We start from the raw sequence: 17057 nt of genomic DNA on the forward strand, positions 1-17057 counted from the left end.
ATTCAAACTAAAGAGGAGGTTGCAATTGAAAAGCATTTCCGATTGAAGAAAATAGGACACCACTCACAAATATTGCCAATATTGCTAACTACTCGCCATAAAAGGATCATGAATACTCCTCACTTGACTTTGAGGGCCGACCCCTTTTCAATCCTCTTTCATTCATATGGAGTACAGCTTCCCCGCCCAGTACATTAGAATTAGTGAGTTTGGCAACAGCAGGAAGTTTGTTCCATCAAAAACGCAGTAACTAAAATGGCCTTTGCTTGTGTACATTAAAGAGAAATACATGCATGTAGGGTGCCGAGAAATAAAAGGTACCGATAATTTTTTCTTTATATCCCTGCCACATTTGGGTTTACACGTTGGCTTTCGCAATCAGGACTGTTATTTTTCTGCAGGAATGGGGGTAGGAAAAGAAAGGGTGCCAAGTATGATAACTGCTAATATCCATGTCTTTGACACCGTTCTCACTACTGTCCTAAAACTACATGTAGTTAACTGGAAACTAGTTTAACGTGTAATGAGAACAGTCGAACCGTTCTTGGAAGCGATCCTCCAAACCAGTTCAGGAAAACCATCTCGCGATGTAGTTTTGAAACTCTATTCTCAAGTACTTCATCCAATTTTCACTTTTATCAAAATTACAGAAGACATCATCCTCTCAGCATTTGGAAAGGGCCCCATTTTAGGTTGCGCAAATTGGACCTCATCCATCCATGTCTTCCTGAATGATAGACCATAGTCGAGGAGAACAAACATTGGCTACTTACTCCCGGCGAGGAGCGAACGGAAGCGAACCCCCGTGTGATTACAGAGCAAATCAAACTGTCTCTGCACAGCGATGGCAACGTGCTCGCCAACTCATCTCTTGTTGAAATTGTAATTTGGAGTTGTCAGAAAAGGCTAAAGACTGCTTTCAACTCATCAATCTTTTCTGTAAATATTCCCCTCCCCCTTCCAATCAAACCATGATTATCGAAAATGTCACTTTTTTATGTTGCTACTTTGGCCCGTATTCTGAAGTCGGGGTTAACTTAAACTCAGGTTTAAAGTTGTGGTTTAAGTATGGATAGCAAATTGTTACATAAATCACTAACGGTAGAGATATCATATTTCAGTCGGTAGAGCAGGGGTTTCGGATTCTGGTGACCCGGGTTTGTTGGTCTTCTGGTTGCTCGCTTACAAGCATTCATGCTTTCTTTGCAATCAGGTAAAAAAAAATCATCACCAAATATTTCATATTTGAATGACCAAATAATCTTTTAAGTGATATCCATGTTCAAATTTCAGCAAATGCAACCCCAACAAGCCAGCCATGTTTTTTGAAGTCTCCAGAAGTTTTACAAGGCTTATAACTTTATAGCAGACGATTGCATGATTTTTTTTTAGTAAAAGTGCACTAGATTTGAGGGTTGCGTGATGTAACAATTCTTTTTTTTTGTTGCTTTTTCCACCCCAACTTACAATTCCACGTCTTTTTAACAGGTCGCCTTGGGACTAAGATTACGCTTCAATTTAGAAGATAAGGAAATTTGAGGAACAGCAATCTAATATGCATCTACCTTGGGAACAAAAATAAAGAAAATAGGAAGAAATTGAGTGGAATGATGAAAATGGAAAAATGTAAATCCAATTTTCATGCTCGTTCAGGTAACAAAAATATACTTGAATTTCTAGGGTGCACTTGAGAAAAAATATAAATCCAATAATTGTTGTTCTTGATTTTGCATAAAGGAAAATATGAATATCATTTTTTATGTCTACCTCAAAAGAAAATCCACCCACACATTTTTAAAAATGTGACTGTCTTTTATAAACATTACAGCTGAAATGTGATGCATGGAGAGAAGTAACCGTCATACCACACGTTTCTTGTTCGAAGCGTGACTATTCTAGCACCGTGGATGGCCTTGATCTTTTCCGGTGGCGCCCACCAGTTTCTCTTGCGGGCCTGACAAAGTTTGATTGCGTAAGGAGCGTTTGAGAATGCAGTGATGGAAACGCCCTAGTAACACTTTACTCACTATGAACATAAATGCAGAAGGACTTAAGCTACACTATAAAAATTCTTTCTGCATCTGAGCTGATTGAATGTTACTTTCGAGGAGAAATTTGAGGAGGAAAGGAAGTGACATTTGTGGAAGCCACTTAGGATAGAATCTAGAGAAGAACAAGAATGGGGAATAAAAGGAAAAAATGGTCGAGTCGGATTCAAAATGGTGAAGAATTAAGCAACCTGAGATGTACCGTTCCTTGATTAACAGAAAGGTATTAATGTTGTTCTTGATAAACTTTAAAATAAAGAAAAACAACTTTGATATTTGTTATCCGATTTTGATGACATATTCAGCACTTTGTTCTGTGAATTTTACTCCATTAATTTAGATATAGATATTTTCAGCCCGGACCATTCCTTTGATGTTGTTCTTGATATATATTTATGGCTCTTCTTGAAGTTCGGTGATAAGTTAAATAGTGATTTACAGAAAGAATACATTCTTGGCAAGAGATATATGTAGCTAATGAGATTCAGAAAGCAGAAATTGAATGTTTCTGTGTCAAGAGTAAAAATGTGAATGAAGATACAAAAGAAGAAAAAAAATAAAGAGGAATCTAGAACAAAGTTATCTATAACTTCATGGTTAACAATTGAAACAACGTTCCAGGTGTTTTCCATAGAGGAATAGGAAACTTTAACCTTCAATTCTTTGAAAATCAAACTATTTTGAGATGACGATTCTCTCATAATATGAACTACTATTTAAAATCATGGAGTACCTTCTACGACTGTGAATATATGCAGTAATTTTTCTTGGTCCAAGCTACTTTTGTATGCATTTTCTTCATTCTACCTTTCTACATATAACCTTTTTCTTTGGTTCTGTAGTGTAAAATCAAACAGAAGAAGAATAAAACTGTTCTAATCTTCTTGCAGCTTTTCCCATTGCATTATGTTGCAGCGATAAGTAAGAAACACACAAGGCTTATCTCATTTCAAAAACCCTAAGCTTTGTCCACAAAAAGGGTTTTAGAACATGAGTTAACATACAGCTCTCCATTTCCCTATTCATTACAATACAGCAAAATAAGACCCGAAACAGGGACTGAAGCCTTGTCTTCTTCCTAAACCCTAAGCTACGTCCACAAAAGGGTTTTTTAGAACATGAGCTAACCAAGAAGCTCCTAAAGGTAACATACAGCCCTCCAGAGCCCGATTCATAATTGTCTGCCGACATAATCGAATCAAAGAAAATTTTGATTGAGGGGCTGGATGAAGCCGGGGCATATTTCATGGTTGCTTGGTTACCCTCATTAATCTAGGCAGGTGGTATCTTCCAAGACTTTGATCAATTGAAGAAACGTTGCCAATTTGCGGATGGTGAGCGAGTCACATACAGGAATGCTGTTCGATCTTGAAGGAGCCCTTACCAATGACTACTACAGGGGAATGAGCCACAGACATTTGTTGGACCTAGGTTAAATTCAACTTTGAGAAATGTAAAAAAAAACTAAAAAAAACAAGATTTTGCATAATATGATCTGAAAAATTGGTTCAACTTATGCAATCATTCATTTAGAAAGTTGAATTATGAACTGGTTATTTTTTAATGAATTGCTTTCCATTGTTATGATACATTATATCTTCGTGTATGTATTTGAAAGCCATAGCGAACTAGATTCAGGATTATTTAATTTTGAATCTAAAACATCGGCCTACTCAACAACACAAATTGCACTGATATCATTTTGAGTTTATTTCATTGACAGTGTCTCTAAGCACATCATTACCAGATCATCTGATTCGGAAACATCCACATATGCACATTTTCCACTCCCTGGGGACTATTTCAGCCAGATCTTACATCTCTATTAAATGTTACAGTATTGAGCAACTAAGCTACAGTAACATTCCCATTTCAAACCTGGGTGGAGAGTGGCAAATACAGATTCACGCCTTGCAAACTAGGGTGCTAGCAATATCCTGACATATTTCAACTTTAACCCATTGAAGACTGAATGATCTTGTTATAATAACACACGTTTTCCTTAAGACTCCAGTTCCCATATAATCATGCTCAGTCTCCGACGGGTTAACATTAGGTCTATATTAAATACATATTTTAAGTATGAAACCAAACAGTATCATTTTCAACCTCCTAGCTCTAATCAGGTAAAGTGGTGATACACGCCCACCTAATCTTCTTTACCCCCATAAGATCTTAGCAATAATACCACTATCCCATTATCAATAACCATACAAGATACCTGCAAGAGTGTGCATTTCACCACACAATCAACCACCATAGGAATCTCAACAATGCATAACAGGGCTGATATTCCATACAAAGGAGACACGAAATCTGCAAGCAATTCCCGAAACGTGCATCATTAAGATGACTCCTTAGAGAAGCATAGCTCAATTAATACCACAAATCTGCTTCCATTATAATCCAGATCATATCGATGATGCAAAGAATAAATTGATGTTTAATCCATTAGCTTTGTGGAAAGGCAAAGCGTATTGATTCTCCTCGTGATCCGATGCAGCTTGACATCAAAACTTCCAATATTAGGGTAGGACTGCATTCCGGGAATTCAGTCCAAGACGGTGTTATTATGTGCATCCATTTTGATAGACCAGTCCAGTGATTTATTAAGTACCTCTTTTGGAACATCCACTTTTGTTAAAAAGAATCTAGGCATTTCATTCTCACAATGGATAGGCATTCTGCCACTGAGGAGCAAAGTGGGCTGGCCCTTTTGACAAAAATCAAACAGAGGCAAGTGACAACACATACACACACACAATTGACTCCCCGAAAGCAATAGACTTAAAACCCCCCACCAGTTTGCTCAAATGCTAGGCTTCTTCTTCAGTCTTTATCAGGTCAGTAGAGTTGAAATCATTCCAAAAATTCTCCCAAATCACACTTTATGAAGCTGACAAACCATCATGTCATTTTTAATAATCTTGCATGATCCAAGTCAATATATATTCTACCCGAGAAGACCTTTTCACAATTGTATTTTAATATGATGCAGGTATGTAACTGACTCTCTGGTGTCTGATGTGAAAGACTACACCTGGCTGGGTGGAATTATATGTCTCAATTTTATTCAATTATGATCTGGTATTCGCTCATATATTTGGTTCCTAGAGGCTTTAAATATGATAGCCATCATCAACATTGATATATGAATGAGAGAATAAGGAGACCGTAAGACCCCCTTCATTCACTTTCTTTCATTCATTCTTCTTTCCTCGCCTTCCTTCTTCTAATTCTCCCTGTAAGTATCATTCATTCACATTTTTCTTAGCCTAGAGGCTTAAATCAAAATATGATAGCGATCATCAACATTGATGTATGATAGAGGATGAGAAGGCCTAATAAAGATCCCCATCGTTCACTTTCTTTCTCTACCTTCTCTCCCCTTTCTGATCAACATTTATAAGGTGCCCTTCTCATCCTTTCTCTCCTTGCATTTTTCATTCTCCCTTTCATTCCCCCCTAGCATCCAGTTATGGAGGGGGGGGGAGGGGGGTATGCTCTAAATTATGAAAAGTTCTAACATTGTTACACAAGAACTAAGTGCAAATGTACATGTACAAATGAGAAATTGAGAACACCAAAATGTCCCCTTCTCTTTCTTCTCTTGATCCCTCTCCCCTCCCCCACTCCCCTTTCGTCTCCTTTCGCATAGCAGCAACCAATATTCCTTATAGCGCCTTTATCTCTATCATCAAGCGACCCAGCATCTCATTTCAACCAGTTTCATTCATACATGTTTTGTGGAAGGGGATGTCAAAGCTAGGTATTTATTAACTTTCGCCTATGGCCGAAGACAGTAATATATACCTCAAGCTCGATATGAATATAGGGTATACAAACAAAGGAAAGAGCAACCATTAATAAAAACCTAAATGCAAAGCCACATAGGATAAGGGGTTGTAGACAGGAGAAAGTGAGGGGTGAGATAGAGGGAAATAAAAGAATTCATGGAGAGAAAGCAAAAGAGGAAGATGAAGAGATAAGGAATGGAAATAAACAGATGGAAAACAATAGGGAGAAATAGGGAGAGAGGGGGACAGACAAAGAGGACCATAAGATAGAGAGAAGATAGATATACATAGAGAAGAAGAGGGAGAAACAGAGAGGGGAGATATGGGGGGGGGGGTCCTGAAAAGTTACTCAAAAGAATTGCCTCCAATACAAACAAATTACAGACCTGTATATTGCATTATCAAATGATAATAATAATAGGCATTTATATGGCGCCATCTTTATAGAAATATTCTATTCCGAGGTGCAAAAGAAAAAGAAATGATAGCGTTTCTATCATTTTTGTTTAAAGTCCAATTACAAATATGTTTACAATTTAAACCTATCCTATACACCTCCCTTTCATTCAATACCAATATCTCAAACAAAGGGAAAAACGAGACTAGTAAGGTATCTCACAAAATAGCGACAATACCACCAAATAATATCCATAATTATGCATAAAGGATTTCTGCAAGCCTGAGTGAAACCATTATCCTATCATCAGTTTTGACAGTTTTTGGTGTCAGAAGTAATAAATATTTTGGATGGAGTTGTAAATACTCACAGCGGGCCACATTCCAGGTTAATAAAATATTATATTCGCCTCATAACCAGGTCATAATGGTGTAATTTTCATGGTAGTGAACTTCAATTGCCCTTCAAAGTCAAATACAATCCATATTTATGTAAAGTAATCAAAGTTGAAGAAGTTCTGAAAAAACTGAATTTGCTCGGTGAAGTTCTGAGAGCAACAGACACACACCACTATTTTTCGTTTTTTATTTTAATATTCGTTTTTTTAATAGTTATTTTCAATGAAATGACATAATGCATTCATTTACAATTGCTACTCTCCACACAGGTGTAGTAAATGGGTAAGAGCTAAAAAAGAAATTCATTGAAAGTTTGAGCACGAGCATCACTAAAGCTACAGTGATAATATGTAACTCTTGAAAACATTTGCATTTACCTCTGTAAGAATGTTTCATATCATTATCATCATATTACTACTATTATAATTATTATCGTCATTATTATCATTATCATTAAATTATCATTATTATTATCAATTACCACTACTACTACTACTGCTACTGCTACTGCTACTGCTACTACTACTACTACTACCACTATACCACCATACTACTACTACTACTACTACTACTACTACTACTACTACTACTACTACTACTACTACTACTACTACTACTACTACTACTACTACTACTACTACTACTACTACTACTACTACTACTACTACTACTACTACTACTACTACTACTACTACTACTACTACTACTACTACTACTACTACTACTACTACTACTACTACTACTACTACTACTACTACTACTACTACTATTGTTATCATTATTATTATTATCATCATTATTACTATCATTATTGATATTATTATTATTATCATTATTATTATTCTTAGTATTATTATCATTTCAACTGAACGCAATTGTGATACAATGACTCTTAAAGTACAAGTATAGGTCACTGTGTATAGAGCTATAAAAATACATGGCAAATCTGTTTGTACAGTTTACATTGTGTTCAGTCAAATATCTTGACTTCTTTATCACAGTTTTATCAGGTATCTAAACAATTTGACTGATATATGCTATTATCAAGAATAACCTATCATTGTAAGTAAACTAACTTAAAAGTTTATTAGGGAAGGCTGGTTTACTTTGCAGTATAAAACAAGGTCAAAGATACATGTAGTTCTAGTATTTTAATTTAAAAAAAATTATACAGGCAAATATCATATCATAATTAAGGAGTCAGGATTAAAAAGAAACTAATAAAATAAAATAATAATAATAATGATAACAATACTACTACTACTACTAATAATAATAATTTAAAAAGCAATTAATCCATTTGAGCATTAAAAAAATGTTAATTGAAAAAGCTATTCATTAATAAATTTTACAAAGTAAATGGACAGAGAAGAGAGGAAAGAGTCCTTTTCCAACTTTATCTAACAATTTCCCTAAATGAAAATACTATGATTTTAACAAAATAATAAACTTGTAACTTAAAATTGAGAATAAAAGAAAACAATTATTGCTTACAGACAAACCTATTGATCACCAAATAAGCCTTAAAAGTAATTGCGCTGTGATAAGGTGAGAGAAAAAAAATAAGAGTTTTCATCTGGATGAAAGGCCAAGTCCAGGGTAGCCTAATGGATGATCATATCCATGTATCTAAAATTAAATTTGTGTACATTGCTTGGGAATATGAATCTCATCATGAAATTGGTTTCAGTTCAGCTAAACATAGGAAATTAGAATGCAATTACTTTGGTACAATATATGTTCAAGAGTTATTACATGCAGTTGATGGCTATCAGTAAAGTGTCCTTTGTTTGTCTAAGTAGGGCTATTCGAAGATGAATTAGACTTTGGATAACCCGTGTATACGATTTCAGAAATCTATCATAAACTTGAGGTCCATTGAAAACAATCCAATTACTTGCATCACTATAATCAGTATTATTATCCGTTAAAATTGATATTCATCAATTGACAATAAAATACATTGTAAACGTTGAAAATGTAAATAAAGCAATGAATGGTTAATTTTGGGGTTTTTCTCTTTTACAACTCGCTTATAACTTTGACTATATTTAATTTGAAATTCATGCTTTTTATTTTATTAGAAACATTAAAAAAATACAATCAGTACTGACTGTTTGACAAGTATATCCTACTTTTACAACCCTGCAATTAAATTACAAACCCAATTGTATCAGTCGTGAAAGAATGCGTTTTTAAAACACTATAAGTTTGTCGTCCGTCAAACTTGTATTGTCACTTAGTATGCAAAACATGAAAAAAAAATACTTCTCTGTGGAGATTTTTCCACTCAAAACCCACAGAGTAATTCTTCTTACAAGTCCTGCTGAAAAAACTCAGTGCCTCAATGTATGCATATTCCTCAACTACAGATGGCAGCAAACAAGTATCACAAGAAAACACCATTGAGGAAATAACAGATTCCCCAGACTTTTTTGTTGGAATATACATCAGTACATTGCTCAAATTTTCGGTTGTATATTTTGTTTCCATTTTTGACCAATTAGTGAGTTTATAGACCAAAAATGTGTTGACAAAATTAGAAAAATTTGTGAGACTTTGAAAAGCGACGTTTCCATCTAAATGTTTCATCCTCTTGTACATGCCAGCATTTGTATGAAGAACGTCTTTGTATTCAGTACACCAACAAGAAACATCCAAACAATATCAAGACATTCAGACAGAATATACCCACTGCACAGAAAAGTAACAATGTCACACTTACAACAGATAGACAATACATATCACAAAACAGGAAAGGGATAAAAGGGTCGGTGGGGGGGGGGGGCAATAATAAATTTCAAAGTATTCATATGACTTATGAGCAGACAGGTGGAAATTTTTCTAGCATAACTTTAAACAAACGTTAATTAGACAAATATATATGACTGGGCAAGATACAAGAATGCTTAATTCTGGGAGTTGATTCTGACACCACCACATCTGTAACCCCCCCCCCCCCCCGAAAAAAAAAATGAATGAATGAATAAATAAATCAATAAATGAATACATAAATAAATAAATAAAAAGTAGGTGTTCTCTATATGCACATATCATTTAGAGAAGCAATTCCTGAATGGATAGTCCCCCTTAGGAAATACAAAATCAACAAATCCTTGAAAGACAATTTGCCAACCCAGGGGCTATGTAAGGGGGCTTTTTTATTTATTTATTTATTGTTTTTTTTGGGGGGCGGGGGGAGATGACATCGATGCAATAGTTATTTTTCTTCTTGAATGGTAGGGGCATTGTACATTTAGCTGACTGTTGACCAAACCTCTTTTTTGATAATCTTCTTTATTCACTTTTATTCTACCTTTTCTCTCCTTTTATTCTTCACTACTTGAACAAATGTTATGTTGTTCGAGAACGAACTACATCCGACACTGACCATAACAACATTACAAAATCCCCTAGAAATAGGGTAGCATGGGGTAGGGGGTGGGGGTAGCAGGGAAATGAGGAAACAGTCATTTTGACTTACATTATTGTTGAGTTGAGATGACAGGTTTCCAACCCGTCCTTGCTCTCTCTCCAGCTCTCTCCTTAGTCTCCTGATTTCAGAAGCTGCTCTGTCCTCGGCCTTTGTGACAGAAAAGTTTCAGAAAAACGGTGACTCTTTTAAAGCCTGTGTAAAACTTTGGCAACTGGTTAATGATGTAAATAATAATACTAGTAATAATAATAGGCATTTATATGGCGCCATCTATCTAGAAAAAATCTATTCCGAGGCGCAGTATTTATTATTATTATTACCCCGGCTTTAGCTCGAGCTGCCTTTCAGCACTCTGTGCATTCAAGGAATTAATCCTGCCTGGTACCCATTCACCTCACCTGGGTTGAGTGCAGCATAATGTGGATAAATTTATTTATTGAGTTATGCATCATTTAACATTCTAATCTAACTAACTTGTAGTGGCAACTTATTTTTTTTCAAGCATTATTCATTTTGGAAATTTGAATTTAAGGTTTATTAGGGACAAAGCGCCCTCTCTATTAATAAAGCAATTTTGTTCCTTCATAAATGGCGCTACTAACATTTATTTTACAAATCTAGTGATTGGCTATCAGAAAGTTACAGACAGATTACATCTCAAAACTTTCAGTCTATTCCATGCTTAAGAACTGTTTTAATATCAATAACAAACATACATAAACATACATATTTCAATTTGACCTAAAATTGCAAAATCATCCAGTTTATTCTTTGAATTTTTTTAAAATTATTATGCTAATAGCCAGAGCAGTAACTACAAATTTTCTTACCGTCGAGTACAGAGATGACGACGTAGAGACAAGGGATAGAGAGGATCCGGTGAGCTCTTCGGCGCCCTCGTTGCTCAGAACGCCCATGCTGAGGGCAGCCCGCTGGCGTTCGTCCAGCGAAACCGATCCGTTGCGTACTCTGTTGGTGAACGGTTGTGTGAAGGCATTGGCGGACATACTATTAGAACGGACCATTGAGGTAGAACTGATGGTGGTTTTAAAGAAGCAAAAAAGAAAATAAAGCAAGAAAAAAATGACAAAAATTCTAGCTTTCAAATTATAATAAAAATGCAAACTTCAAAAAAAGTGAACCATTTAATGCAGTACTGATCGTCGTTTGTAAAGAAGCGAAATTAATCAAATATAATCATATCAAAGCATCCATACTAGCAACGCATATAGGAAAATGCAAAATAGAGATAAATATTTATTTGATATGAGAATAGAGATAACTGATGGAGAAATAGTAAAAGAATTCTGAGAAAGATGTTTTTTCATCTGTATCTAATCATGATTTAACACTGAACTGGGGAAAATTGAGCTACACTATCACAATACACACAGAGGCTCATCTTCTAAAGTCAGGTTTAATTCAGACCATGGTCTAACTCTGTGCTAAAATTATGGGAAGCCAAACGTGTCAAAACATTTATTAAGTTGTATGTTTCTTATATTCACTGTGCTCTTTCCGATTCATCGATGGTGAATACAATCGTCTATTTATACTTCCTAGCCAATTATGAATGATTTGAGAGCCAAATGAGCTGGAATATTATATCTCTTCTGGTAGTGATTTAGGTAGCAATTGGCTATCCATACTTAAACCACAACTTTAAACCTGAGTTTAAGTTAAACCCGACTTCAGAATACGGACCTGAGATTCTAGACTTGAATGCAAGGCATGCACTGCACTACAAAGAAAATCCAGTGTAGATTTTGGATGGCAACAAAAATGGCATTCAAGTATGTTACAGTGTTAAGCAACTTGACAAAACCTTGAATATACAGTATACAACTTGTTGAAATATTTGTTGAATTATATTTGCCAGATACAATTTTGTTCAGTCGGATAGATCCTCAAATAATACTGCAGTCTTTGAAGGAAAAATTACAGTTACTTGTACAATTTTCTTCTTTTTTTATTTTAAGCTGAATTTTGCCTTGAATCATTTTTACTCTATATGATTTTATTGACTGCTGGGTTATGTAGCTAACACATACCAAATGACTTTAAGCTAAGACTTGTTACAAGAACAATACGTAGTATAAAGGCAGATGCTACAAAGCCAAATCTCCGACCCTGTTTCATAAAACATGTGATCAATAGCCAATGCTGTTCCAAGCCAATCAAATGACCCATGTTGGTTACATAGGAATTGATATCTTTAACATTGCCAATAATAATCAATTCCATGAAACAAGGCCCAGGTGAAGAGACACTTACCTGATGGCTGAGGTTGCAGCCGGGAAGTAGCCAATAGGAGGCTGAGAGACAGTAGACCCTGTCGGAGAGATGGATCCGCTCTTCTCCCCCGACAGAAGTCCAAAGTTACCGGCCCTGAGCCAGGCCATGTCCTCCAGATCCTTCTCGGTGAGTCCCTGGTTTGACCGCAGAGACTTCTCGGAGAAGTTGGACCTGGTGCTATTGCTTCGCATAACATTCCCTGAGGCATTGGGCTGGGTGGGGCCGTAGCGCTCACTGGCGGCGTGACTGGAGACACTCATCGCGCTGGACGTGGTGGACTCGATCGACTCCATGCTGTCCGATTGCTTCATGCTGGACGCGTTAGCACGATTATTGTTGCTCCGGAGGTATGGAGAGTTGATGCCAGCTGTATGGAGGGAAGAGATTCCGCCGATCTGTATCGAGGCATAGCCATCACTGACATATCCACTGTAACGTGGCGGAGAGTCCGAGAAGGGCGAGGTTTTTAATATGCTATCGTTAAGCGAAGAGTTCTGCGAGCGCCGTCGTATACTTTGAGGACTGGTAATGTACGACATACTGTGTTCGCTATCGCTCATTGCACCATGCCTATTGCTCATGTCCAAGACAGAGTTCTCTTTGCAGAATTGCGCATGGGGATTGGATATGATGGTGTCTTCGATCCCTGAGTCGCGAGTTCCTCTTCCGAACAAGTTCTTAAGAGCTTGTGACTTGCTCTTGGAATCAATGTGGCCTGAAGATGAACTACTTTTTAGTTCCTGCATTATGTGTCTGGCAATCTGTCCATGGGACTTTATCTGGCTTCGCTTGAGGGAGCCATATCTGAGACCCTCCCCTGGAGATTGAATCCCAGAGCCATCCAACTTTCCTGGACTGGTAACCTTTGAGCTCCTGCCACCTGTTCCGCCTTCACCTCTTGGTGATTTATCACTAGTCCTCATGTAATGTGACTCGGAGCTTCGAGGCGAACGTTGCCGATCGGAACTTGTGCTTTCAGAAGCAGACAGTGATCCTTCGAGACTAGCCTTTCCGGACCTTGGTAAGCTTCCTGTCCTGATATTTGTCGGCCTTGGCTGGCCATTACCACCAATCCTACTACCGTTAGATCCAGGTGTCCTTTGCCCAGGTGCATGCTGCACTGGTTGTCTCCTGTACCCAAATCCAAACTGAGCATTACCTGTCCTATGAGCTTCAGCCCCATTTCCTCTCTGAACAACCCCTTGTCCATTCCTGGGGTCTTTTCTCTCCGCACCAGCGTTACTCGTCACCGTTCCGATTCGTCCTCCGGGTGAGACCCTCATCAGGAAGTTGGGGTCTCGTCCAAACTGTTGCCGATGCTTGACCTGTAACCGATCAAGACTCCTCTGCCAGCTTGGAGGACCACCCTGAGGCGGGTGCGCACCCGACGCCCCTTGCTGCTGACCTCTTATCGGCGACTCTCCAGACCTACTTCCACCGCGAGCTCCACCTTCTCCCTTCTCTCCGCCATCTGTGACCGTTCTCGCCTTCCCCTGCCTTGTTTTCCCATTGCTTTCCTCCATCTTACCGTCCTTGGACGTATGCTTCCCGCGGTTCACCTTGCTCCCGGTTCCACCGTCTCCATTCTTCTTCTCGCGCCGAGGCGACGAAGATTTCCGGTGGGCATTTTTGTCGGTGGCTGCCTTGACGAGAGAGAGGCTGTCCAAGGAGATGGCTTCGCCGCAGAGCTCAAGGTTCTTAGAGGAGTCGCAGGAGTTTCTGGAAGATCCTGTGACGTTATCGTCAGTACTGATCTCGGCAATGGTGTCACTGATTCCACTCGAGATTGAACTGCTATCATCCAAGCTGAAATGAAAAAAAAGAAAATATGATAAAGGAAATAAGCAAAAACCAATATTCAAAGATGGAATTGAATATTTGAACCAAAACTTATCAATAAATAGTATTGTCAAGATGGACTAATGGGTTCATGCTCCAAGTCCCAACAAATAAGTAAAACAATTCAATAAAAAGTAGTGACATGCTTAAGAAATTGCAGTAAATAAACACATGGTTATTTAACATTCAACATAGGATGTCATAAACATTTTTATTTTCATTTTTGCACCAATCTTTATAATCTAATTCCTCTTTGAAGCACTTGATCTACACCTTTAAAATAGGCTTATGATAGTAACAATTTTAAAACTGATTTTGTTTTAGCGTTCAAAATGAAAGACTCAAGTGTTGATAGGAATCGGTTGAGACTTGAGATTTATGAGTGTGAACCTGTTGGTCACCTTCCGAACTCTATCACAACGATGGGTTGCATCATAAAATAATTGTACGACCAACTTGTGGTCCCCCTGGCAAAAAAAACCTTGAATCAGGGGCGCAAACATATCACCTGTTTTGCTCATGTTTTGATGAAAGAATTATGGAAGATTTATGTTTATTTGTGATATGAGGGTATGACTTTGATAATAAATGGGTATATTCTACCATAACAACGTCAAAGGTCATTGGCATTAGTTAATGTAAAGAAATCACTAATTCTGCACTTTTTTTTTAATCTGAAAGAGCAAATATTTGCGAACCTACCCACAAATGGTTGGCAAACATATATCATTTGCAAAATTTAGATCTAGAAGGATTAACATTAAGGTTGCATTAGAAGGATTGAGGAAACATTAAGGTTAAGAACGTATGAGATATGCCATAGGTTCACACTATTGTCAGAGGGGTGGGGAACTCTCCAGGTCTTGAAAGTGTCCCATGTGTGTCTCTAGGTCTAAAAATGCATATATCTCTCCTCTCTCCCTTCTCAATCCATACAGGCATCCAGAGGATACACATTTTGGAGGGGAGAGCGATATTTTAGTGTGTATATTAATTGGGCACAGCTGTTTTCATCAAGTGTGTGAATGCACGGAGTATGGTCATGGATGGCATGCCATCCACAGCTCTTACAAGTGCTCTGCGATAACCATACACACGATCTGCATAGTCTCTGACACAAGTGTGAACAGTTGCAAAAATATATATATATACAGTATATATAATATCGGGAGAGGATATCTCTTTCCCTTGGACGACAGTCTGAATCAGAGTACAGAAGCAGGTTCAGACGTACCATATCATGTTATAGAGTCTGGGGAAATGATAGGTCGGGTTTTGTAGGTTATGTTTTCTCATGGTGGGAGTCTCAATAAATTAAATGAATTTGGTATGGTATTCAGGGTGGTTTGCGTATATTTTAGAGGCAGACACATGAAATAAACATCTTCATGTTAAATATCTATTACAATGTCGGCAAGTCCTCAAGAAAATTGAACACACTTTCTTCATTTAGCTTGTGAGTGGTAAGAAAAAGGGGGAAAACTATTACAGTGGTGCTAAGAAGTTAATGAATGGCCACACCAGAAAATGAACATATTTAAAAAAAAAGTTCAAATCCTGCCATCTTTTAGATATTTAATTGTGAAGTCAGGTGATATAATATTACATTCAATATTGTTTGTTTCTATGGACTCTCCTGACATTGTAATGTTGTTGTCTACCATTCAACACTCAGCACGAAGGAGTGCATTTTCTGGTGGGGTTCACTAACTTTTTAGCACCACTGCACTGTAAAAAATGATGTGTTAATTTAGCACCTAAAGTGCTTGTATAGTGACTGCACAACGAGTGCTGATTTTCTAGTTTAAATTTGAACTGGCAAATCAACACTCGTAGTGCAGTCACTATACAAGCACTGTAAGTGCTAAATTAGCACTTTATTTTTTACAGTGTGTAGATACTGTGGAACCCCCGCCCCCCACTCCCTTCAAGGAGAATAATAAACAAATTAAAACAGATGGGAGGCCAAAAGAAGCAAGGACATTTATTTTTAAGTGTGCATTCTTTTTTGTAGCCATGACATGGAATGTGAAAAATTGCTGTTGTGTGTAAACACATAAAAGAGAAAAGAATGCTCCTTGCCTATCAAATAATGAGAGAATCACCATTTTCATGCATGCCGAAAAGGCATGCATCATGGCTATCATCTTTTTTTATAGGCCTATGAAATATTTTTAATTTTTTAATATATTTTCCTCCTTAATTTACTGTTGATATTAATATCAATGTGAAATATTTTTAATTTCATCATAGTTTTCCTCCTTAATTTACTGTTGATATTTATACCACTGTTAATTTACTGTTAACAATCCACTTGTGTGCTTTAAAACCACGTAAATGTCATTTTTATCATTAATATAAATTATACAATTCCACTTCGTATTATCAACAACAAAAAAAGCTGTAGGCCTACTACCTGTAATCTGTTAAATTTTCTTATTGCTTACTCACAGATAAATTAATCATTATCCTGTTTTTCTAGCGGAGTTTGAATTTGACATTTAACAGCCCGAAGGGAATGTGTACTCAGACAATTTTAACAATGACAATGACTATTTGTTTTGATGTCTCCTGTGTTTATCAAAATGACAGATAGAGCACAGTGTAGGCCTACCTGTTGCCATTATGGCTTGTCAAGGAAAGGTTTAAACATTTTGTTCACATTTATCTAGATATTCATTGCTCCTTAATCCTCTACCTCTATCACTCTTCATCTCTTTGCCCCAAACACATTTTGGCTAATATCCACTTGGTCTTTCCCACCACTTGATATTTATGGTTAAATGAACTGTTTATGAACCATTGACAAATTAAAAAATAACAAGTAGACAAATTGGAAATCAGACC

General features: G+C 37.1%; 1 protein-coding gene across 1 annotated transcript in view; it reads right to left on the reverse strand.

Annotated features, from left to right (window-relative positions):
- Positions 1-9827: 9827 nt before the first annotated feature.
- LOC129282811 (neuron navigator 3-like) overlaps positions 9828-17057 on the reverse strand; it is a 33007-nt gene continuing 25777 nt past the window's right edge. Inside the window, exons 2-4 of the mRNA XM_064113917.1 lie at positions 12351-14177; positions 10907-11111; positions 9828-10223 (exon numbers count right to left, since the gene is read on the reverse strand). Of these exons, the coding sequence (XP_063969987.1) occupies positions 9948-10223; positions 10907-11111; positions 12351-14177 (2308 nt within the window). The 3' untranslated portion in view covers positions 9828-9947. The remainder of the gene's footprint in view (positions 10224-10906; positions 11112-12350; positions 14178-17057) is intronic.

This window comes from Lytechinus pictus, chromosome 19, assembly GCF_037042905.1.
Source record: "Lytechinus pictus isolate F3 Inbred chromosome 19, Lp3.0, whole genome shotgun sequence".
NCBI lineage: Eukaryota > Metazoa > Echinodermata > Echinoidea > Temnopleuroida > Toxopneustidae > Lytechinus > Lytechinus pictus.